Raw genomic sequence first — 25,484 nt, forward strand, 5'->3', positions numbered from 1 at the left:
ACAGCAGAAGTAACTTCTCTGGTATGAGCTGAATGGGAGCCAGGAACTCCTCAAGCTTGTGCTACAGTTTCTGCTTTTAGTATCAGTTTAAGACTAAAATTTTTCACAACATAAAAGGTACAGCACCAATAGCAACAGGGTCCCCTCTCAGCCAAGACACCACCACGCTGCATATTCACGTCTAAATGCATACAGAGTGCCTTTTGCTCCAAAATTATTTCTAGCAGGGAGTTCCACACTTAGGCATAATATATATATACACACACACACATTTATTTTATTACTTGGATCAGTTCAAAATTAGCTTTTTCTTTTTAAATTTTGTGCAATTCTTGTTTTGCTTTTCTATTCTGCTGCTCTCACTGGCTCAGGGACGTGACATTTCCATAATACACTTGGTTCCACTGAAAGAGAGATCATTTCCAGGCTATGGCCTTTCAGAAGGTAGAAGTCATGATAGCTTCCTTACATCTCAATATATATATGCCCTCTAGTCTGTCTTAAGGCAACGGCAGAGCTGCTGCCGGTCCAGGGAGGAAAGGGCAGGAGCTATGGCACACGCATCCCGCTGCACTTCCATTATCACAATTGCAACGCGCTGCCAAGCTGGAGGAGTATTTTTAGACCGGAGGAAAAAAAAAAAAAAAAACAACAAAAAAACCCCAAACTGGGGATTTATCAGAGAATTATTAATACAAAAGTAACACTAATACTAGCAGCATTGTTTTCCCTATTACTTACGCAAATTGGGTTTATTTCATTCCCTTCTTCAGCTTTTCTAGACAAGGAAATTGGTGCTTATCCAACCACTCTGAGGTCCTGGGCAAAGATACCAGGACAGGAGCGCATGGATGGGGGTCTCTGCCAGGCCTTAGGGGGATACAGTCATCGCCAGAGACCCCCACAGGGAAACGAGCCTTGGTGCAAGCATGGCATAAACACACATGCTGATGATCAGCGATTCACGGATCACATTTCCAGACTCACTGGAATATCCTGCTTTTCAGAGACTTGTTGTCACATGGATGATTAAGGCAGTTAATTTGAACATGATTTGCATAGGTAAACTGGATTAAACCCCCGTGTGGACACATTTATCCAGAATTAGAAGCAGGCTTCATATAATGTAGCTCTGAAGTAAACAAATTAAGGCCATTTTTATTCTGAATAAGAGCAGCCCTGTCATCGGCCAGCGTGGTGTATCCACTTTCAATTAATACTGTTGGTTAATTTGGACTCATTTTCACCCAAGTATTCCTGTTTAAACAAGCTTGAAGCAAGAGGATAGAAGAGCCTCCTTGAGCTAGCTCCAGCAGGTGAACTGGAGGCAGCCTGTACAGATCCAACATCCACGAGTGGTGAGATCAGACAAGCTGGGGAACAGTTCCAGCTCCTTCTGTGATGAAGTGTCAGTGATCTGCCTCGCTCCTTGAAGGTGAGCTGAACCCACAGCAGAGCCAAGCTGGTTAAACAATTGCTCTGGATTTGCTGCTCCAAGTTAGCGACCAGGCAACATTTGGGCTTCCAGCCCGTTTTTCTACGAGAGCCATTTTTGGCTTGGCTGTGCAGACAGATTATTTAACAGAAGGACAGCGGAGAAGGGGGAGGGAAGGATGGATTTAATTTCCCCAGAGAAAACTGCTGCTGACAACAAGCAAAATAAAATCCCCTGGAGAGAAAGCGCTTGACAAGGGACTGAGCCATAGGAATTGTGTTATCAGCATCGCGGGAGCAAACTGGGATGGAGTTACTGGCTGACATTTGAGGAAATGTAAGAGCTGAATAGACTGCGCTGTGCTAGTAAAACAATGAATGGAAGAGCAAAGGTGCAAAGCAGGGAGGAGGCGGCAGGGTGTCATACAGGACCAGACAGGCAGCGGCAGTTTGGGGCTGGGACCAGCTCATTGTCAGCCTTGGGGCTCATCGGAGAGCGGCTCCAAAAGCAGCAGATGCTGGTCCCATCTCTTTCCCCTTGCACGCTTCTGCATCCCCATTGTCTCGCATAGAAGCTTATTTCTCCAGGTCTGTTTGCAATACCAGGCCGTTGCAGCAGCAATAGCAAACATTGAACATATTATGAAGCAATTCATTGAGCTGGAAAGAGATGTTATGGAGGGAATTTTATCAAGATAAGATAAGGAGCAACCTGGCTGCAGACAGAAACCGATCAGAATGCACGATTTGTTTTGGCCCTTTGAGCTAATTTATATTTGGTGAAAGAACAAATGCAAACACACATAAATATCCAAGACAGATGCTGTCTTATCCTGTAAAAGGAAGAGTGCACCTCCCAGAGCCATGAGCAGCTAACAAGTTCTAAGCTTCAGCATATTCTGCCGTATGCTGGCAAAAAAAAAAAAAAAAAAAAAATCAGCTAGAAAACCAGATCCAAAAGTTAGTTGGAGGACGTCATTTTGGAAGGCAGAAGGCCCAAAGATAATTAAGTTCTGCCCAGTTTTGTGGAAATAGCAGGCAGGCAGAGGCAAAATCATCCTAATAGCACCCCTTTTGCTTAAAAGGCTTTCACAAGAGGCAAATTTTATTAAGCCCAAAGACCCTGCCCTGAAGCAGAAAACCACAAGAAGCTGGGCTTCGCCGCTCCTCTGCTGGCAGAATGGCTCGTTCAGTCCATGTCACTCATTTATCATGTGCAAATCTTTTCTACAGATGCAATGGGTTTGTAAAAAGCAATTAAGTTTGAACCTACACTAGTTAATGAACTAGCTCAACTTTTGAACCGATTTAGTTAAAGGATCAGGTTTTTTCCTAGCATAAACAAGGCCATGGGTTAAGTACAGCTATTCCATCAAGTACAAACTGGGGGTGGGGGTGGGGGGTGGAAATTGCCTATTAGTATCTGAGCCAAGAGAATAATTAGTTTTACCTCTTTCTGTTCACAAATGGGTTGCAGCAACTTACAGTTTTCTTGAATCTATTTATTATGGGAAATTTGCAAGATTATTCCTGCAAATAATTAGTTATTGATCTCTAAGTTTGCTTAGGGAAAAGCACTCATAAGCAAGTCCATCCATTATTCAAGCAACATTTGTTGTTTAGGGATTTGTGTCACTGGAACCACATTTTTGGTCTACTACTGACTAAGCACAACTTCAAGTTTCTTCATGGGTCGGGGAGGGAGGGACTTGCAGTCCCATTTTTCAGAAAGTCAAACTTCTTTTTTTTTTTCTTCTTCCAATAAATGTTTTTCAACCATATTTGCTTAAAAGGTTTTGAATATTTCTTGGCAAAAATTATAGCGATTTTATTAATATTCTAGGAACATTTTCCCAGCATTTAGATGTTCTAACTAATAATAACAACATTAAGCAAGACCTTGAATTCCTCCTAAACCTGCAGAGCACAGGGACAGCTTCAGATGCACACAGCTGGGGACAGATCTTTAATTTCTGCTCAGCTTCCCACTTCTTACCACGACAGACAAAGCTCTGCTCCCCAGTAACGCCCACCCATCACACTTTGGTTACAAAACCACACCAATTTCATACAATCATGCAATGCAACCTTTTTGCCCAACCTCAGGACCTAGCATCCTACGTGTAGCGTGGATTTTTTAGCCCAGCATAACAGAAATCCAGCCAATCCTCTCCAGGTCAGTAGTTTAACTAGGAAAGTGCCGAGCCCCCACCACAAAGTCTTTCCTATCAGCCTCTGGTCCCTTTCCCCAGAGATACAGGAATTAGCATTTTTCTCCCTATCAGCCTCTGGTCCCTTTCCCAAGAGATTACAGGAATTAGCACTTTTCTCCTACCCCATTTTCAAGAAGCATTTATTGCCCTCTGATCTGAGTTCAGCTTGTATTTAGCCGCTCCCAGAAAAGCAGAGCAGACTTTCAGTCTGCAGTAATTAAAGAGAGGCAAGAACTAAACAAATTAGCTATCAAACTTCAGCAACTCTGCTTCATGCTTCACTGGGCTTTGTCAGAGCAAGCTGCCACTGCCTGATATTAAAGTTCTATGGGGAAGAAGGAAAAAAAAAAGGGGGGGGAAAAAAGCTGTGTACGGGGGTGAAGCAGCCTCTGACAGCCTATCTCTGTGCACACGTGGGAGACCAGCGATGCTCACACAGCAGCCAGGCACGCAGCGGTGAACAGCTGCAAGGCAGTAACCAAGGAAAGCAATTGGGACTGACATAATCGCCAATGCCAGAACAGTCTGGAAAGATCGCATCCTGCCATCCTGCCACGCGCTGGAACAGGAGCACAAGCAGCCTGACACAGAGCCTACCAGGCAGATCTCTCTGCAGGATAAAAAAGGGAGAATTCCAAGCAAGCTCTTGGGTCTCCAAGCATCCATGCTGGGCTTGCGCTGGAGAAGTGGGAGGAAAACCACACCGACTGTAAGGATTTGTTGTTCTGAAGGAGAAAATGCTGCAACCTGCTAAGCTCTGCATCAACCGTTGTTTACCCAGACACAGGCGGACACTGCAGCAGCCGTGCCCTGAGCCATGGCAATGCAGGAACCACGCGCCTTGCTCCGTGTCACCATTTAATAGCAACCGGCTCCGTGATGAGAGATGTCAAAGACTCTGTGAGAGTGTGGTGGGGCAGAGCTTCCCTTCCTGGGTATCAAGTGTAAAAATTCCTTGGAATTGTCTCCTACATCAGCAGCCGGCATGCTGGTGCAGCTGCACAGTCCTTCCACAGCCTTTAGGTGACTAATGCTTTTAGAGATCTTATAAAACTACCTGGTAAAGCTCTCTCCTGACTGTCTGGATTCCCATGATTTTAAGTGCTACTTGAGCTCCTTCACATCCCGTTTCCCTGCTTATCCCCCATCTTTACTACAGCAATTCTTCAAACCGTATGCAACAAAAACTTCTCAAAGAATTACTTCATCCTGCTGCAATCATAAGAGATGCTAGTGTGAAATGTACTTTCTGAGATTATCAAGTCCAAACCCAGCAGTGTTTGTTAATGCAAATGCCTTGAACTGTCCTTAAGCCTTCAGCTTCCCCCCTTCCCACAACTACAATGCCATTTGGGAAGAGCTTTAATGCTCATTCCTTTTAACAGTCCATGCAGATCAGAATTGCCGTGCAACGAGGGGTTCGACAGCAACCTGCATTTCCTGGGCAAGGAAGTCAGTGTTCGGGTTGGCTTTGGGTTTTTGTTGGCTTTAAAGGCGCGTTGTGAAAAATAAGAACCGCTTTTAGAAAGGTAAGACATAAACGTGCCTTTAAAGGAACATCTTCCTTCGCAAGCCAAACAGGACAAGTCTGTTCCAATGTACAGCAGCCCTCTTTGACAGCGCAGGATGGGGTTGACAGCAGTTAGCTTCCATTGTCGTTACCGTCCCGATTCACCCGTGGGATGCGGCCCTTCACCGCTGGCCTTCCCTTCCAACACTAGACACGAGAGAACCCATTTGCACAACCAGGTCACAGGTGAGATTCACGCTTAGGTCAGTGTTGGGGCACCGCAGATCCTAAGCCGTGTGTTTGCCCACCAGCAGTCACAGCACAGCTCTGTCCTTTCCTGCACGCCGCTCTCACAATATGCTGGTTACCCTTTGCCGAGTCACGTCTTTGTGCCTTCGCTTACTACCAGCGTATACATCATCACTTACAAGCACATCCATACATAGCCCAACCCCAACAGGCTCTTATCTCTGCTGGAAGATTCAGGAATACGTAGAAAAACCTGGCTCTGGCACAGGCTTTGCAGGTGGGTAGTGTGAAGCTGGCACCTGTATTTCACAGATCTACACTGCATTTCACAAGTAATTTATCCTCACATTAAGATAAGCACAGAAACCGAACTTTAGAGGATTGGAAATATAGAACTAGTGTATTAATAGGAACATATGAACTTCTATGTAATTAATGACATCTTGTAAGGTGCCTTTCCACAAGTTAAGTGCCACTATTTCTGTTATAGAGGTGGGGAAAGTGGGACACAGGTGTCCCCAAGGCCACAAAAGGGCCAGTGGCAGAGAACAGCAACACTTGGAGCTCCAAGATTCCCAGGGCAATGCCCTAACTTGCAAGCTACATCTGTTCTTCCAATCGCAATGATTTACCTCATTATCAATCAATCAAAAAAAAAAAAAAACCAAACCCAACCACCCAACGCTTTGTACAGAGGATTATGGATTACCCACCGATTCTCACCACAGCTGTAGAAGAGTCCAGTAACTCTAAAAAAAGCATTATTGCCCTTCAGCACTGTTACAACTACCTGATAGAAGCTCTTGTGCTGAGCAAGATAATCACACTGTCCGTCACCAGCATCAAACAGCGCATCAGAAGACCAGATTTAGAGGTCCAGAGTTCCCTACTTGGCCAGTCAGTGAGAACTGGCTACCACAGTCCTTTAACGCTGTGTTTTGCACTTCCTATGCTCAAGACTATCAAGAAGAAATCAAGCGCTTAGATTTCAAACACGCATAATAAGAAACTTTTTTTTAAAAAAGAAAAAAAGAAAATTCATATGCAAAGCACCGCTGTGCTACAAATGTAAAGTCACAGAACAAACTGAATGAGTAAAGACCATCTCAGACTTAAATTAAGTAGCATCCTGGATGCTATTTAGTGAGGTGACACTTTATAATCTTTAATACACTTCTAAAACATGCCCTGCTGAAGTCCCTGCTAAATTAAATGGGCTCATTGCCTTGCAATGAAGTAGATAACTGGAACTGCTACAAAATTATGCTGCTTCTCTGCCCCACATTAGCTTGTCACCAGTGAGTTCTTCCACCCCTTTTTTTTTCTTCTCATATTAATGCCCTCCATCATAATAAGGATTCCTACCCACTGCCAAAACTCAATTTACACTATTTACTTTAATGACCTCATTTGTCATCCTAGCATGTGTGCCTACCTCTGGGACTGCAGCCCCGTCAGTCTGCCAGAAGGTCTCATTTACAGTTTGCTCTTTCATTATTATTTTTAAAGATTAAATTGCTTCCATTTGAAGGCAAACAGTCTGGGAACTCCCACAGCCCAGAGGATACCGAAATACATTCATACATTTGATCAATATATGTTACATATGTCTCAGTCCCAACTGACTCCCCCTCTCCACGCCGCCCCACTGCATCATCCATCTATTTCCATCACCTTTTCCTTTGTTATTCCTTTTAATCTTTGCGAAATAGACTTGCTGGTAATGATATTTGAGTGTTGCCATAACATTTCAAGTTGTGGGAGGAATTTTAACTTTTTCCCTTTTTTTTTTTTTTTTTGGGGGGGGGGGGGGGGAAGGAGGAGAGTGTGATAATTTCCTTGCCCAATGCACCAAGTCATGTGTCTGTTCTGAACCACATTTTTTTGATCTCAGAGCTTGACTATTGCGGAGAGGTATATTCCTTCCTATTAGATTATATTTCTCTCTTACGGTGTGTCTCCAATCCTGACATGCTCAGTAAAATTCAATGTTAATGAAGTCATTTAAATAGGTTAGAGGAGAGCATAATACTTCATGTTTCATTATACCGTGTGTTTTTTGGAAACAGCATTACACAAACTGCTAGAACTATAGCTAGAGGAAGCCTCCAAAAAACACAGCACCGGACCCAAAGCGACACAACAACCTGCCATTCAAAGCAAGGGAGGGAGGGACCGGGTATTTAAGAAATTACTTATGCCTGTCTGCAGTGCCTCAAAAAAGCATTCCTCAGCTTGTTTGCAACATATTTAAAAAGAGATATTATAAGCCATTTTCTTGCTTATGAGTAATCGTTTGCCTCCTCCCAACTCAGCCTCCAGTTGACTGACTGAACCAAACGTGCCTTGCCAATGCAGCCCTCGCTCCTCTGCGTTTCCAGTTCATACAGAAACATTTGCAAGGCAGACTGGTCATTTGCTAGACATCATTTGCAAATCTCAGTATAAAGCTTAACCAGAATGCACACATTAACTGCTAGGAAAGCGCAGCTAGATAGGTGCCAAACTTAGAATCTCAGTGTTCCCAGTCCCTTCAATATTTAGGAATGCTTTTCCCAGACTAACAAAAACAACGTCATTTAACCAAAAAAGAGAGAGCAATAGAACTACCCTCACAACAGACTAAGAACTCAAAGTTATTTCAAAGTTACCGAGCACCCATCTCATTTTCTTCACTTCATGCAACTTTGTTTTCCTTCCATTGTAAACATTTGCCTTACATCCCAACAAATGTTAGCAACACTCTTTACATCTCACATTAGTGATTCCAATATGGTGATGTGTTTCTTCAGAAGCCTTTCCAGTGAATAAATTGGTCCCAAACTAATAGCACTTGTTATTTATACAGACATCCTCGCCTCGGATGTCCTCTAAGTAGACTTCAGCAGGAGTGTAAGAAATAACATCTTTTCCAGATATATTTGAGTCCATTATAAACATAGCTGTTTTCTACAGAAAAACATGCTTCAGACTTCTCATCAATATTTATATATAAAGCTAAATGAAAAATTTTAAGTTGCTTCTAGATAATACATTATAGTAACTTGGCAATAAAACATTTTTGCAGGTTATGTATGATGTGTGAAAGCATATAAATATTACTTACTGTCAGACGATCAGGTATGCAGGGAGAAGGTGGAAGACATTACAGCACAGTCTTCCCTGGATTCCCTCAAGTCCTGCCCTGGATGACCACATGCAGACGAGAGCAGCAGCAAAGCTGAGGAAAAACAAGGAAGAATTGGTAACATTAGACCAGCAAAAGCATTACTGGTGTGGTCTAAAATAATCTGATAATCCAGAAGCAATACAGCAGCAGCAAAGCTCTTAGAAACATCAGGTAATGCCAAAAAGATGCATGCATTTTAGAGACTGTGTGCTAGAACCCTGAAAAATAGCTTTTAGACTCAAGATACTAATTTTTTTCCCTATTTTACTTCATCTGTAGAGGACTTGTGTCATTTGAAATGCTGTTTGCTGCAGCACAGGATGGCTGATGCCCGCGTAGACAACTCAGACCTGAGACTGAAAAGGACTATTTGTTATTTCCGTGGCAGCTGCTTTCTAAAGAAAGATAGGGGGGATTTTAATAAAAATATTAGACTGGAAACCCCACAGGATTTGCCACATGAAGCAAGGAAGAATTCCTATTGTTCCTGCACTACACATAGGAAAATTGAGGCACAGACCCACCAAAATCATCCCAGCCAAGCTCCAAAAATAGAGATGGAGAGCTTGAAAAAGACCAGGAACTGTGGTTTACAAGGAAAGTCCATCTCTTGCAACCTCAATCTTCCTAGATCTAAAAACCCAAGATGAAAGTGTTGCCCAAGCAGGTGTATTCCTGCACAGAGTGTCATGTTTAACAAACGAGACTTTTCCAGGACTCTCAGTCCGAAGAGTTTCTGATCCATTTAACAAGGGGTAAAGGCTCTTTCTGATAGACATGAACCTCTCATGCTTGGCATATTCCGACACCTACTCTAACTGTATAGAGGAGTATTTGTAGTCACAGCAGGTAAACGAGCTGTGGACAGGGAACACAACTAATTTAATAGCATGAATTATTTACACATACATTCAGGAAAGCCATCTTGCTACACAGCAGTCCCAGCAGCAGGGATTATTAATTTATAACTCGACTACAGCTACATTAAACAGAACGAGGCTTCCATAAAAACTTAACTGTGGAGACACAGGAAATAATTGCCTAGCCCATCCAGAAGTACAATGGGGTTCCCTAACAAAGCCTTAGCCGTTAGCCAAAAATCTATCACATCTCTTGGGCAATGCCACAACATCCCCTAGCTTCCAATTTGCATCCAGACGTACCCACTTGTCTGCTGCGCCCATAGGAAGCAGCGCATCTTGAAGGATTCGCCTTTAAGCTTTGATTAGCTTCCAAAATAGTATCCAACTCCTCCCTTGCAGAACAGCAATGCCAACACGCTTTCCTCTCTCGATGAGCAAAACCCTCGAAGGGGTAACAGCGAGCACCACCACTCCTGCAATCTCCCCGCTGGGCCTCGCTCACAGAGATCTGAGCAGAAGCAAAGGGAAAGAGACACGCCAAAGGGAAAACAGGAGAAAAATTCGGGGTGGGATACTAGGAATAACAAGACTTGATGAGAAGCTGCAGAACAGAGGGAGGAAAGGAGGGAACTGGAAATACCAGAGCAGAGCGTCAAGGAGAAGCAAATGTGGCACAAGGCACAACTCCAGCAGGAACCTACAGAGTCAGAGAGGAGATCGTGGCTATGGGGAATTTAGGCAAGAAGAGCAAGGGAAACAGGGAGACAGACTGGTCCTGTTCCCTCTGAAAAAAGAAATGTAAACGATAAATCTGGAGGAAGAAACCCGGTCAGCAATGAGAAGTCTGAAGACTGGAAATAGATCAAGAAGAGGCAAGGCTGCGCATGGGACAAGAAGAGCTCCACGGTTCAGGGCTTTAACCAAAGCCTTCTGAATTTAGGTGGTTACATGACAGAAAGCCACACCACGTTTTGCGACCACAAGACATGGTTTTAGAGAGACGTGGTTTTTCCTTTGGTTTAGCTCCCAGACAGATGCTTCATGTTCTTAAACCCTGCTTGTGTGTTCTGTACCAACTGCAAAGAAATAGAAGCTGCCACGCTATGCATGATCCCAGCACGCTATTTATCCTGATAAACATGATAACGGCTGGACTGCCCGCATCCTCACATACTTTTTTGCCCAATAGACGGCTGAGGCAGCAAATTAATCTTCATACAGTAGGAACTCAGTTCCTGTTAATGACTCGAAACCCTTCATAATGCACTGTGATCAACAAGAAATAACTTCATGGAGCACAACCTCATGGCAGAGCCGCCTCTACTGTTGTTTTCTGTGGATCAAAGGAGTGAAAGGTCAGGTTGGATTGCCTGTTCTTGGTGATTTTGAGCCTTGCTGTTTTCATGAGAGGTGTTCGGTGCTTCCTGAGCACACATAAAGGATCTCACCTTGGGGCCTGAAGGAGAGGCACCCAAAGGCACTTCAGCCTTACTGATCAGAAAGGAGAAAGAACGTGACCAACCCAGTAAGGCAGATCCGCCTCCGCCTTACACAGGTGTGTGGCCAGCACTCTCAGGATGCCTGTGTTCCACCTACTTGGAAATCACTTTGTGGTACTGCCTAAGTCACCAGCCAGTGACATATCTTGGGTCAACCCTGAATCCCAAGCTTCCCTACACCTCGGCTGAAGCAGCATAAAAAAAACCCCAAACCCAAAAAAACAACCATCAAAAAAACCGCAAAAAAACCAAACCACCCTGCTTCTGAGTGTCTAGAGAAGGACAACGGGACAGATGCAGACAGGAGAGAAAGTCTTTGGGAGGGGCTGCCCTTTTGGTACCCAAGAGGAGGAGAAACCCTGCAAGCCACTTAGTGCCAGTTAACACCAAACATGAGCAAGGACCTACTCTGCCACCCAGCACTTTGCACTAAAGGTGCTGCAGTTTCTAACAGACATCTACTTGTTGTTTGCACAAGCAGGGATTTTGCAAATCCTGGAGATGACCCAGTAGCTCCGTGCCTCAGCTGCCCTTCTTACAGACAGGTCACAGGGGGCACCAGGCCACCTGAGCCCCGTGTAAGCCTCAGAGCAGGTGTGGGCAACATCTCATTAGCTCCTTGGGCCAGACACTTAATTGTTTCTATAGCACCTGGGCAGCCTTTTTTGTGCCTTTTTTTTTTTTTTTTTTTTTTTTTGCTATCACAGTCCTGCTCAGCAGCTGAGAAGGGTCAGAGAGTTTAGCAGAGGGCGCATAGAACCCAGAAAGTTCTCAGATTCAGAGCAAGTTCCCCTACAGACTTGCATTAAAGCCTTAATCATGTTATCTGTCTGCTTTGCGCTTCAGTTTTTCCCTCTTTACAAACACTGATAGTGACACCAGCCACTCACATGAAGTATTTCGAAACACAAAATCATGAAACATTAGATACAGATCACTTTATGGCTGCATACTGCGACCAAAGAACAGACAATCTACTAAAGAAGGGGTAGGGGCAAAAGGGGCTTCAAGGCCAGCAAGCCAGTACTGTTAGCAAGAACCACAGACACGGAGCAGCATGTAACTGTTATAAACACCTACATATTTCGGTGCAAGGGGATCACTTAGCAAAGCAAAAAGCATCTATTAACAAAGACACAACATGCATTTGATGATTGCCTGGTGCAATGCAAACATCATTCACGCCATCAATACGTCGCACAGCCAGACTCTAAACCACAGCAAACAAGTTCAAGCAATTACTCTGGTGCATAACCTCCTGGCTACCCACAGTACAGGGCATGGACAAATCCTGCCTCAAGACAGACACTGTCATCGAGTACTAAGGACAAACTAATTACTCAGAGGCTTGAGACCTCAGAAAGATTCTACATACCACTACAAGGACAGCATGCAAATCCCTTCCACTTTTCCTTACCTCCTTCCTGGCTGTTGTTCCTTTTCCACGAGGTAGAAGGCAGCATGGACCTCTCCCTCACACAGAAAGCTCAAAGGACCACACTGAGCAGCAGGGAAGTCAAGGAGACGCCCACCATGAACATCAATCAGTAGATTTCATCACCACACAGCTCCAACAAAACCAAAGCTACTTTCTTCACAGAACAAACCCAAATTCAACCCATACTTTTCATCACAGAAAAACACAACAAAAATGACCCAGCTCCCTCTACACCCCGCCCTCTCAGCAGCAATCAACAGCTGAAGAGGTTCCTCCTGAAGTGCTTGGGAAGGGTAACAAGGTCCAGCTGTGAACAAAGCCAGGTTGCTCCTACTTGTCTCTTGTTGCTCAGTCTGGTGGGGGGGGTGGGGGTTTACAGCTGAAACCCACCAAGAATAATTCAGTGGGGGTTTTGAGGACTTAGGGAAATATCAACTTAATTCCTAGCATCTCAAAAATGGTTGAGCTTTACGTATTTTCTGTTTGTCCACAAAAATACGTGTGGAGGATTCATGTTCTCTCCCTTTCTCACCTTTTAGAAGGATGCCAGGGGAGCAAACAGGATATTTTACATTTGAGTTCTTGTTCAAGAGCATAATGAAAACTTGGAAAATTTTTTTTCATGAAAATGTCCACTTAGGAAAAAGGCCATTTTCTTGTCTTTCAGGAAGAAATGGTTTCATTAAAAAAGAAGAAAAAGGTAAAATAGTACTTTCTAATGAGAAGCCAGAGTCTCTTCTTAATTTATTGAGTAGCAGCCCCAGCCACACAAACGTATTGTCTTTGTTATTCTCCCCGGCATCCACACTTGCAGCAGGCAATGTTCCTGACGTGACTTTTGAGTTACTGGCAGTACTTCAGTTAGGAAAAGAAAAAACCCAAACCTGTCTGACACATCGTCTGTATTTCTGATTTACAGTCAGACCCTCAAGACTTAGCCTAGGTCAAAACTCAGCTCTGTCTTTCTACCTTATTCAGCAAAGGCCGCCGTAGCCCTGCCTATTGCAATCCCAGCAGAGCTATGCCAAGGAGGAATTTGGCTTGGGGAATGTTATTTAGTGTGTTTCTATTCTCACGGTAGCTCTGCAGAAGGTAGCTGCTATCAGACAGAGTTTTCTGTCTAGACAGACGCTAGGAGACGGTAAGTAAAACCATTCGCCAGCACAGAACTAACAGAATTCCTATGACGAGCTCATGCCATCGCAGCTGGGTCACGCTGCCTCCAAACTACAGCGTTTGCAAACGGCAGGATACTTCACTGTATTGGCCTCGGAAACAAATAGCAGTAGGAGCATTTCTGGGAGAGGTGAAAGATGGGAAGGGTCAGGTTAAACATCAGGAAGTGGCTAACGCATCGGTTCTGGAGCCACCATGAGTGACACATCCAGGGGAGCAAGCGCTGGCTGCCCCTGCTCGTCTCCAGCTGTGAAATAGATTAGACCAGATCCCTACAATCGCATTGCCATGTAAGTCCTTGCAGTAACAGCCACAGAGGTGGCCTGTGATTGGCAACACAAAGGAGGTAAAGCTGAATTTTAATAAGCAGAACCTGGAAACAATCTCTATCCGCAACCTACAGATCTAGCTCATTACTTCTTTAGCTTAAATTAAAGTCCGTCCTTAATGTGGTTGGGCACAGAGCCATGTTACCAGAGAGCTCTGTCACTAGCATTGTATTTATAACTGTGATATCAATATGCTCCACCCAAGACTGAAATCCCTTTCTATTTCGAGCCGTGCAAGGAGAGAAGGACAGAGATCCTGCCCCAAACGATTTGCAGTTTAAACAGGCTGCAGGCAGGGAGAAAGGGACCCTGTGGAGCAGTGGGGTCAGGTGGGCATAAGAATATGGTCTGCTAATTGAATGCCTGTTTGCTCCCTCCGCTGCCAACCGAAAAAGTGTTCCCATAAATTTGCAAGTCCGGATCGTCATTCAGAGCCGTGTCCCTAAAGCACTGAGGTCAGGGCACCTGGAATCCTTTAATCAGCCATTTCCTCACCTTTTCGGTCTGTCAGTGTAGAACTGACAGCATGAAAGTCCTTGCAATGCGCTGCTCTGTCGGCTTCAGGAACGCTGACCTCCCCCACCAGTGACTGACGTCCTCCCAGCACCTCTTAACCATCTCTCCCAGTTCTCTGCCCCACATCAGACAGGGTTCCTGAGGCCTTGACAGCAATCTCTCTGCTTCCAAGGGAAAGCTGTGGCAAGCTTTTTTTGTATGAAATGATTTAAGGGAGTTGGAATAGGATTTACCCATAGATAGAAGAAGCTCCAGTCTTGCATCCTACCACGCACAGCAGATGATCCCTACGGTCGGTGGGGGAGAGGAGCCCTGCACAAGTCAGCACTTTCAGCTGAAAGAGCCACCTCTTTGCATCAGGATGGCGATGCAGGTGTAGGCTCTCAACCCCGCACCATGAGGTTAAGCTGCAGCGTGTGCAAACACGTGGGAGCTCTAATCCTGCTTGTAAAGATGGAAGTGCTGCTACCGGTGTATCCTGCTTGTAAAGATGGAAGTGCTGCTACCGGTGTATCCTGCTTGTAAAGATGGAAGTGCTGCTACCGGTGTGACGTTACGGAGGTTCATGCTTTGGTGTGGACTGATCAGACAACTATTTGTCTTAAGTGAGGTGGAAGGACATGCTGCCACACCACCTCAGAGCCTGAGCTAGCTGGATATCCCTCCTTGGTCTCACACACAGACATGGCAATCCCTCCTTTGATCGCAAGACAATCTAGACTGAGGCTTACAAAGCAGCTGAAGAAGGGGAAAGCTGAGCACCCAGACCCAAAGTGGATCTCAGGGTGCTTGCAAAGCAGTACCAAGCCTGAATGCGTGCAGACCTGTCTGCACTGTGACAGATTTTTATCATTGCTATTCATCTTGAGCATAAATTTTAAAGGAAATAAGCGAGCCCTTATTTCCCAGCGCTGAAAATGCCTGCAGGCATCACATCTAGAGCAATTTCCCTCACTGGAAAATTTTGTGTCTAATGTGCCCCTTGTAATAGTCACTCTGGTGCACTGGCTATGGAGCAGAGAGAAAACGCGCACAAGCATGTGTACACGGTGCAGTCTGTGTGCATGCACAAGCAGATCTGAACACGTTCATACCCCAGATAGCATGGCAACAGCGAACCATGCCCTTCGCACCGTGTATTCATGGTCATTCCACGCAGCGTGTTGCTATGCAAAACCCAGGAGGGCTGCACACTGCATTTGTCTAACTCCTCGTGAGCGTTGCTTCAGGCAGCTGTTCAAGGGAGATAATTAAAGATGGTCTCCAAATCCATAAATCAAAGAGAGAAAGACCTCGAACAGGGGGACAAAAGGAAGAAAGAAGGACTGAAAAATACGCCCTGTGCTGTATAATGCTCCGATAGCTTCTTTCCAGGCACAGCAGTGTTTCAGAAACAGCGTGCTGAGACTCTGCAGGTTACTTGGGAATCGAGGTGGGGGGAGGCATTTAATCTCTGGGTGTTTGTGTGGCTTTGAGTGCCTCGCTTCTGCTGTTAAATCGTTGCCCTTCTTTCCTGCACGGCCTGCCAGGGAAAAAGCAGATGATGGTAGTTCCCCAAGGAAAAGCTGTCGAGCTGAAGGGACGTGACTAGCTATGAAAAAACACTGAGGGAGAAGAGCAGGGAGATTTTTCTCCACGGTCCACATATATAAGGAGAACGCTTAACCAGTAACAAAGCTCCATTATTGCCTCCCTTATGAGCGTTAGTATTTTATCAGCATCGGTGAAGTCACGGAAGAGTTGAGAGGGAGGTGTCCCGTTCCATACCAAAGGAGAAACCGAGGCACAAGACGGTGAAGGCCCGTGCATGAAGCCGTCTCCCAACCACATCACAAGTGGACACTTACCTGCTGTGCAGCAGCACGATGCCCGCTAGTAAGTGGCATCTCTCTGGCTGCAGCGCACGTCTGTGGCCTCTGCTGCTTTCCAGCCCCGTTCACCGACTGCTGGGTGGCTCAGGCTGACAGGCTGCATCAGGCAGCTGATGGCCAAAGCAAGGGAAACCCCTGATTTTGCAGGAATCTCCTACAAAAGGAGGGTGGCCTGGGCTGCAAACAGTCCTGGAATTAAGCACTTTTAAAACAGGGAGGCACAGAGGTGTCTTGCTTTGCGGGGGCTTTGGCAAGCTTTAGACCAAATAGTTTCCTGAAGTTAGTCAGAGCTCCTCAGGCAAGGATTTCCATGCTGAGTGTGAGTGTGAAAAAGGTCCGTGAAGCCCTTAGCACCGGTATGAGGCTCTGGAGAGTAAACAGTAAAACGGATTGACCCAGGAACATGCTCTGCCAGAAGGTTTGGAGAGCACTGTCCTTGCCTGCTCCTGAGAATGATGCTCTTATTTATGTTGGTTTTTTTCTCCCCAAACCTCTTAACCTACTCTCTCACACTGCAGAGCTGGGGAGCTTTTTGATAACTATGTCCGATTCCAGCTTCCACAGAGTGTCACATCCACCATCTCCCAAGAGATGACAGAAGTGCCTCTGGGGTAACAATCCTACTCACCTTTAACAAATGAGGCCAGAAAGAAGAATTATGAAAATGCAAAACAGGGATTTCAAGTCCACGTGCTCAAGTGACACAAAACCTCAGCCTTTTAAAATAATAATTAAAAAAAAAAAAATTTTAAAAATCCTGGGTATTTAGATAGGCCCACACTGAGACATACTCTCACCAAAAAGTAAAGACTGTATAGTACTAGAATACTTTTGGGAAGTAGAAAATATTGTGATTAAAAGCGTTTGATGTTTTTTCCTAGTGTGAGCCCTAGAGTGACACACGCTCTATTTCAATTATTTCTAAGGTTTGGGCCAAGGTCCCCGCTGTGACACTAGTACCTCTTTTCTAATGTTTAATGTTGTTTCATCCAAGGCTTCTGCTGGCTCTCGTATAGTATATGATCTACCAGGGTCCCAGGTGAGAGCACCTGAAGTCCCAGCAGACAGATGCTCAGTGCCCAGGGCTGGGGTGAGGTGGTTCAGGACCAGGATGCTGGTTTTGCTGCCTTAGCAGTGCTTTTTATCTGAAGACTGATTTTCAGTATCTTTGCGTCTCAGCTTCCCCGTCTATGAGAAACATGTGAATGCATCCAACTGCTCGTTGAAAGATGACAGAGAATGGAAATTCAAACATAAGTAACGTTTGCAAACTAGCATTTGTTTCTTTTCTGTACAGACATCCCTACAAGGATTCAAAATTCTGCTCCAGGATAAAATCGGCTTTCTTTTTAGTGGTTTCAGCTGAGCAGCATTTGGCCCATGACATGTAAAGTACAGAGGGTAGCAGGGGTTCAAGTTCCAAGAATGAGAATGAATGCAGAAAAGACACCAAGTTCTGAGCAGCTGTGGGTTAGATGAGGCCATTTTAAAAATAAAAGATCCTGCTATGCTGTGCATCAGGCAGAACGGCGCGTGGGTCTTTTTTGGGGACCGATTCGGTGGAGTCTATCTGGAACTAAAGTAGAATTCTTAATGAAACAGAAGTGCAGCTCTCTAAATTTAGATGCACTATTAATGCTTTTAAAAGCATGTGCATCTATAGCCGTGGAGTGTCTGAAATTTCATTCAGTATTTGCTCCCATCAGGGCAAATCTGAAACCCACTGAAGCCAGTGGTTCAATCCCACTGATCTCAACAGACCCAGTGCCTGGCTCACTTTTCCTGCCCCTCCCCATCTTTGGTTGCCCATTTGCTAGATTGCTATGTATGCCTAAACGAGACAGTCTGCAGTTATTGATACTTGTAATTGCATTTTATGCTTTAGCCTTTTCGGCAGCCAAGAAAGGTTAGAGCTTGCATAAAGGGTGGTTGAGTGAGATAGCAAAATAAACAGCAGGCCAAACAGCTGAAATCCAAAGGAGATATCTATCTTTTGATATCAAGTCCGTTAGTCTAATACTCTTTGTTTGTGTTGCAAAACAGGCTTCTCTATTGCACTCCAGCTACATTTACATCAGTTGGGCCATATATCATATAATAATACTGACAGGAACCGTGACTTGTCTGGTAAATAGCTTTCTGCTTGTAATACACTGATCTCTATGGGATGTGAATGTATGTGATCTGTGCGCTGAGGGCAGTATTGCAATCTGTAGTATGATGGTTATACATGAGGGATGTTCATATCAAACCCATACTGCAATTTATTGCTTGGTCAAAAAAACCCCCATTGATTTATAAAGGTTTCACCAGAGAAGTATATTTACTCTAAACCCAAGCACACAGACAAGCCTTCCAAGTGCCAAAGGATGATCAAAGAGGATTGTCTGGATGGATGCTAGGCACTCAAGAGCTGCAGCTCCTCCACAGTAAAGCCCACTAAAATCAAACAGGAATAGAGCTCATGCTTTTTTATGGGATCATTAATATCTGATAATTCTCATTTATTTCCTATTCCAATTAAGCACGTTATGTGATGAGCAAGAGTTAAAAACTGGTATTTGTTGTTCTGTATAGAATCAGGAGAGGTGCGTTTCTTCCAGTTTTAAAGAACAAATTACAGACTCACCTGTCCTGCCACACTCTCCTTCCTCATAAGGTCAAGACAACTCAGACTGATGCATTAATAAAACAAAACCCCAACTCCTGTCAATCACTGCTGGGCTTATCTGTTAGAGACACCTCTTTCTGCCAACAGTCTAGTTCTATTTTTACTGAGCAAATGCTTTCACACCTCAGCTTCCCTGTGTGTGCCCACTTCATGCGTTGTTCACACCTAGTTTACTCTTAACACCTCTCAAGGACCTTGCAGATAGGGGTGGAAGGATTCCTCCTTTGGACAGCCTTGGGCTCTGATGGGAAGGGGGAAAACAAATGGGAACCAGGGCTGCTGTCAGCACAGCGCTATCGAGAGGGGAAAGAAGAGAAAAGGGGTAAGGGTATCTTCACTCCTTCACAATTGCTGTCCAGTTTCTCCTTTTTCTCTTTGTAAACAGTTTGGAGTTCAAGTCATACAAGAACAGCATCTTCTCAGCAATGGCCTGTATCTTTTCAGCTTATTTCATCGAAACCATAAACTTTCCTGAAATTTTCCCTGTGCCACAACAGGGGGAGCACAACCTTCCAGCAAGGAGTCCAATGTGTCCACTGATACCTGACCAACCATTGAGGAAATTTAAGGCTCACAGTCCCGTATTAGCAATTGAATTACCGAACAAACTTCCCTGCATTGCCAGATGTGCTCAAGATTCACTAGGAGCACAGGGTGCCAGGCTGTGTCAGCTCATTCCAGATCTTTAGGATGGCCATGCATCACTCCCATCCTTCACCAGTTGCTATGACTTCTGTACGATGGGTTCAAAGATTACACAGTAACCCACACGTAATCTTGGAAATATTCCCAAAGCATCCATCTCAGTGACAGTTAGCTAAGAAACAGGAATCCTGATTATCAGTTTAGAGTTTTTCCAGTAATTTCCTACTTAATCTTTGAAATGCCCACTATTTAAAGAAAGAGGACCAAAACTTTAATTGGGATGGGAAATAAATGCATATGGCAAACATAATTTGACTTTAAAGAATGATCCTAGTAATTAAAACCTATCAGTTTTTCCCCTTCCACCTCAGCTATTAATAGCACAGGTGCAAAAGAAATCAGACACTTTTCCTGGGATGAACCAAGCTAGTGGAGCGTTGGCCAACCTGTGCCCCGTGTCTTGGGCTCTTGAAGGGTATCTGGACGCTGGCATATCAGGACACTGTGTACAAATGCTTTGCTGAATCCAGCCTGGCTGCGATTTACCACTGCTAAGAATAAATACATCCTAAAAATAAACCTGTACTTTCCTGGCTTGCTTTCTTTCTTTGTTTTGTTTCTCTGTTTTCTTTCTCTCTTTCTTTCTACCTAGCTAGCTAGCTGTCTTCTGTGCTTTGTGCTGATCAAATATTCAAAAAGACCTCTCCTTTTCAGCGTTTTCAGGCTAGGGGCCTCCCAGCACACAAGGTAACCTATGGTAAAGTCAAGTTCACTTACTAAAATTAATGATACAAGAATAAAACATTTTTGAGCCAGGCCTCTGGTTTACGATCATTTTACAAAGACTATAATTTCATCCTTGTAACCATCAGTAGGCTATGTAAGAAGTGAATCCTTGGATTTATTTGGATCAGGAAAAGGCTGCTACTTTATGTCAGAATTTCAATGGGAGGAATTTAGAACCTATTTTCAATTGCAAAGCAAATAAAAACCCCCAACTGGTCAGAGACTACAGGATGCTTGCAGGCAGATGGTGGACAACTACCATAACAGCATAAAGTTCAACATCATAAAGTACTTTCCTTATTGCTGCTTCAAGTCAGATGTCTCTACGTCACTCACTCTTTCCAAAAAGAATAGCAAGATGGGCACAAAAGGCATGAGAAAATGATGAGTATTGTTTCTTGAACTCCCACTTCCCATTCTTCCTAAAAGAAAGTTAAAAGTCTGAGGGAAAGTTACCAATCCCCACACATCAAAAATAAGGGTTGCTAATTCTTTTCTCTACTGTGGAGAGTGGGGCCAACATTTTCATCTCTGACTAACCGGTCATTGTGGAAATCCAATCTGGCATTCCTCAAGAGAACCTGATTTTCATAAGACATCAGGGTAGTCTTTCCTCGTTCACAAGAGCATCAATCTCACTCGTAATTACTGAGCCCATTTTGTATTCAGCTTCTACTCTCCCTCGTGCAGAGCGACATCAGCTTACGTGTTCTCATCTCATTTTCTGTTTTCCCACAATTCAGCTCTTTCACATTAGCAGTGATGGAGGGGAACCCTCTCTGAAATGTAAGATTTCATTGAACGTTTCCAACCAGGCTATATTTTTCATGGTCTTTATTTGGATCAATCATCTTAAAAGCTGGCATTGCATTATTTAATCTTTGACAAGCATAGAATTAAAATGCAGGTTTGTTCACTTACAGAAAATGCCAGACTAGAATTAGATGATGACTTTAGGAATTGAACCAAACTACTAAGACGGTTGCTTTTTCACGCAGAAAATGTTAACGTTTTTGCCATATTTCTTCCCTGGGTTCTAGTGCCATGAGAAAGGGATTTATTAGAACCTGGAGGAATTCTGTGGAAAAACTATCCTGTTCTTCAGTGCAAACAGCCTGTAACTGAACGTTCAGTACCAAACTGTACTACGCCAGGCTTGGCAGTGACATAATAGAAAGCACCCTAGATGGTGTACACTCACACAGGAGCTTTAAGGACTTAGCCTGAGGGCAAGCCAGATTGTCTGCCGCAGACTACCCTCTCGTCTGGCTTCAGACAGTTCTATAAAGCTGTGCTGATTTACAACAGCCAGGACATTTCCTCCTGCAGCTGAAGTTTTCCACATACAAAGCGCGGTGCTCTTAAAGCTTAGTTACCAAAAGGACAGAATTCAACGCCACATACTCCAAGGAGACCGCTGTGTCATGGGAGAGCCCAGGGTATCGATGAAACCTTCCTCCTCTTGCTACACTCACCTGGATCAAGCAGCCCGCGGCAAGTACTGGGCCATATTCTCAAATACTGTTAAAACATCTCAGTAATGAAAAAAACAACGCCCACTCATGACCCATAGCGTGCTGAATTTCCACTTTACTGGATGAAACAACCAGGCACTGAAATTTTCATTACCTCATGCATTACATGCTAGATCATTAACGTGTCCAAGAACCACAACATCTCTCAGGGAGTGGGAGCTGTGATGGGGAATGACAACAGCTCTCCAGGGGACCCATCACTTCATTTTTAACCGGTCCTGAGCAACCTGGCCACTATTTACCTATTCTCCTGAATATGCATTTTATACGGACCAATATGCTCTCATAACGAGTGGGTTAATAAGCAACTATATAATTTTTTTTGCCTCCTGGCAAACTTACCCTACAATCAAAGCAACCGCCTGTTTTTTCAGCATGGATCTTGTCTTCCTACTCGAGAGGTCACATATTGCCAGCCTTGTTTTAATGAGCTGTGTCCTGTGAATTTCACAGTCACTTCAAGTCTAATAAGGGAACCCACAGGGGTAGTGTTTTCAATTTGCTCCTCTTTCCTGGAGAGTTTGTACCATACATCACATGTAGCAATTCGCAGCTGGTGAAAAAAGAAAAGAATTAGTTTGTATTCCCTATACAGAGATTTTATAATTCAATATTTATTAAGATTGGGGTCCTCTCATTTGAAAGGCCAAACAGTTTGTTTTACTGTGTGGGGGATATATTACGTTAATATAGTGAACAACTGCTTCCAAGAACTAATTTAGTGACAGTGTTGGAAAGCCCTGTGCACTATAGAAATATTATGAACAACTAAGAATCCTTAATACTTTGTCGAACCAAGCCTTGTGCATACAAATTAAATATAATTGGAATTCCTGTTCCCGGCATCAGAACTAAGGGCTACTTTACAACTGAAATGACACCTAACTGTCTAATTTTAATTTCAAATTCACTCTATAAAAGCACAGTCTGATTGTTTTCCTCCCTTCTACAGAAGACTTATGAAAAATGAGCAAATCTAAGCTTTACTTAAATGTGTATGAATGAATGCAGCTACCAGCTGAAGATCATTGCAAAGCAGTACTCCTTGAATATTCATTAATTCTTCCAGACTTCTGATATTCCCTTGCACACACAGTAGCAAAATACTATTGCTCAGTAAATATCACTGTCCCCTGAGAAATTCAGAGGTCCTGCTTTCAACTTTTAATCTAAAAGGAATGTGAAATATTCTAGTATTGTGGAATACAGAATGTATGAATATTCACATAGAAAACTTTTTATTTAGATCACAGAACCACAGAATCGTTTAGGTTGGAAAAGACTTTTAAGATCATCAAGTCCAACTGTTAACCCAGCATCGCCAAGTCCACCATTCAACCGTGTTCCTAAGCACCACATTTAAATCCCTCCAGGGATGGTGACTCCACCACCTCCCTGGGCAGCCTGTTCCAGTGCTTGACAACCCTTTTGGGGAAGAAATTTTCCCTAATACCCAATCTAAACCTCCCCTGGTGGGACTTGAGGCCATTTCCTCTTGTCCTGTCCCTTGTTACTTGGCTGTCCTGTACATGCGGCATGATGGCCCTCAAGATGATCTGCTCCATGACCTTCCCCAGCACCGAGGTCAGGCTGACAGCCTGTAGCTCCCCGGATCCTCCTCCCAGCCCTTCTCACAGATGGGCATCCCACTGGCTGACCTCCAGCCAGCTGGGACCTCCTGGGTTAGCCAGGGCTGCTGATAAATGATGGAAAGTGGCTCGATGAGCGCTTCTGCCAACTCCCTCCTTACCCTCGGGTGGATCCCATCCAGCCCATAGATCTGTGTGTGTCTCAGTGCTGCAGCGGGTCACTCACTATTTCCCCTTGGATTATGGGGGGCTTCATTCTGCTCCCCATCCCTGTCTGCCAGCTCAGGGGGATGGGTTCCCAGGGGACAATTGGTTTTTCTAATAAGGACTGGGGGAAAGGTGGCATTAAGTACCTCCGCCTTTGTCACTATATGTTCTCCAATAAAAGATGGAGATTCTCCTTAGCCCTCCTTTTATTGCTAACGTATTTATGGAAACACTTTTTGTTGTCTTTTATGGCAGCAGCCAGATTAATTTCTAGTTGGGCTTTGGCCATCTCTCTCAGACTCCCTGATACTCCTCAGCCTGCCCACCTCCTCCCAGCTCTGTCCCTACGCGGAGGAGCTGCTCACCGGCCGCACTGGCTGCACACCTGTGCTCACTGCTGCTGCCCAGTACTGGCACCAGAGCGGGGCAGTGGCTGCGCGCTCCCGCGGGAGCAATGTCAGGGCAGCTGTGTCAGCCGCGGTGGGTGCAGAGCTTAGAGAGCCCACGGCCTTCTGCTGGGTGGGTACCACTGCTCCCTGGTCGCTCCCTGGTCAAGCTGGCAGGGCTTCAGCGCCCACCTTGCCATGCCCTTTTTTCCCCTACTCCCAGTCACTCATGCTCCCTAGGGCTTCTTTTTTTTGGGTTTTTTTGGGGGGAGCTTGCCCACCATTGCTCCTGGCCCTACGCGGGTCCTGTCATCTGCTGTGGCACAAGCTGCAGGCTCCCCGAGGGTGTCCTGGTTCGCCTGAGGTTCCCCAGTTCTGCACTGGAATACTCCACTGCAAATCCTGCCGGCACCGCAGCCACTTGCCCCAGAAACTGCGTTTGAGATGCTTTCTCTTGGCATTTGGAAATTTAGTTGCTCTATTGAACAGAATCAAAGTATTTAATTTCGAGAGGTTTGGCATTAGCTTATGCTTCTCTACCGTCCATTACCGTCAAAAACTAGCTATACATCTGTTTTCAATAAATGTTTGTACAAACATCTTGTATACAGATTAATATAGACTATACATTCAATATAAGACACTTCACATTGAAACATGCACAATGAGTCACCATAAAGATGGAGAGAATTTTATCTTTTTGAGGCAAGGATTTGTTAATTAGCCAGTAAAGTACAGGAGACAACACATAATCTCAGAGTGAAAGAAGGCTTCTGTTAATTGGTAGGAACCTTCCAAATTAAGAGAAGTGAACGGAAGTGTTTCTTCATCTCTCTCTCACAAATATTCCTGTTTTGGATGTCACTTTGAATAGTCCCTTTACTTGCTTTTCTGCTTAAACTGTTTGAGTTAATGTGATTTTTCAGTTAAATGAGTAACAACAAGACATTCCTCATCAAAGGGTGTGGCAAATACGTTAAGCATGGCTGGAAAACTTCAACATGTGCGGCTCTATCACACCCAAAGGCTAAAATCATGGGCTTCCACTTTTCGCACAAAGTGGGAGGAGTGTCAGCCACACGAAACACAAGAAGCAGGAGGTGCCGAAGGGTTTTCCAGTGACCAGTGGATACTTTCTGGTGTGCTACAAGATACTGATGAACACGCTTAGACCCTGCAGGTCACCAGTGGTGCTCATTTCCATGTACCCGCTCTGTAATTCCCATCAGTTCAAGGAGACATTATTAACCTTAAATCCCCTTTTAATTTCCCATGCCCTGCTGGAAAATGTCAAGAAAGAAAATTCTCCCTTGTATTTCCGGAATGACAGTTTCTATTGCCTAGAGAGCAGGAGAAGAATGCAGCGTGGAAAACAAAGAAAAACAGCTTTACCTACAC

At 44.5% G+C, this 25,484-nt stretch overlaps 1 protein-coding gene across 1 annotated transcript in view; it reads right to left on the reverse strand.

The window, feature by feature from the left end:
- The window catches only part of KCNJ5 (potassium inwardly rectifying channel subfamily J member 5), a 124,524-nt gene that overhangs the window by 25,622 nt on the left and 73,418 nt on the right, over positions 1 to 25,484 (reverse strand). Inside the window, exon 7 of the mRNA XM_055728670.1 lies at positions 8,513 to 8,626. Coding sequence (XP_055584645.1) covers positions 8,523 to 8,626 — 104 coding nt within the window. The 3' untranslated portion in view covers positions 8,513 to 8,522. The remainder of the gene's footprint in view (positions 1 to 8,512; positions 8,627 to 25,484) is intronic.

The sequence above is a fragment of the Falco cherrug genome, chromosome 17 (assembly GCF_023634085.1).
Source record: "Falco cherrug isolate bFalChe1 chromosome 17, bFalChe1.pri, whole genome shotgun sequence".
NCBI classification, from domain to species: domain Eukaryota; kingdom Metazoa; phylum Chordata; class Aves; order Falconiformes; family Falconidae; genus Falco; species Falco cherrug.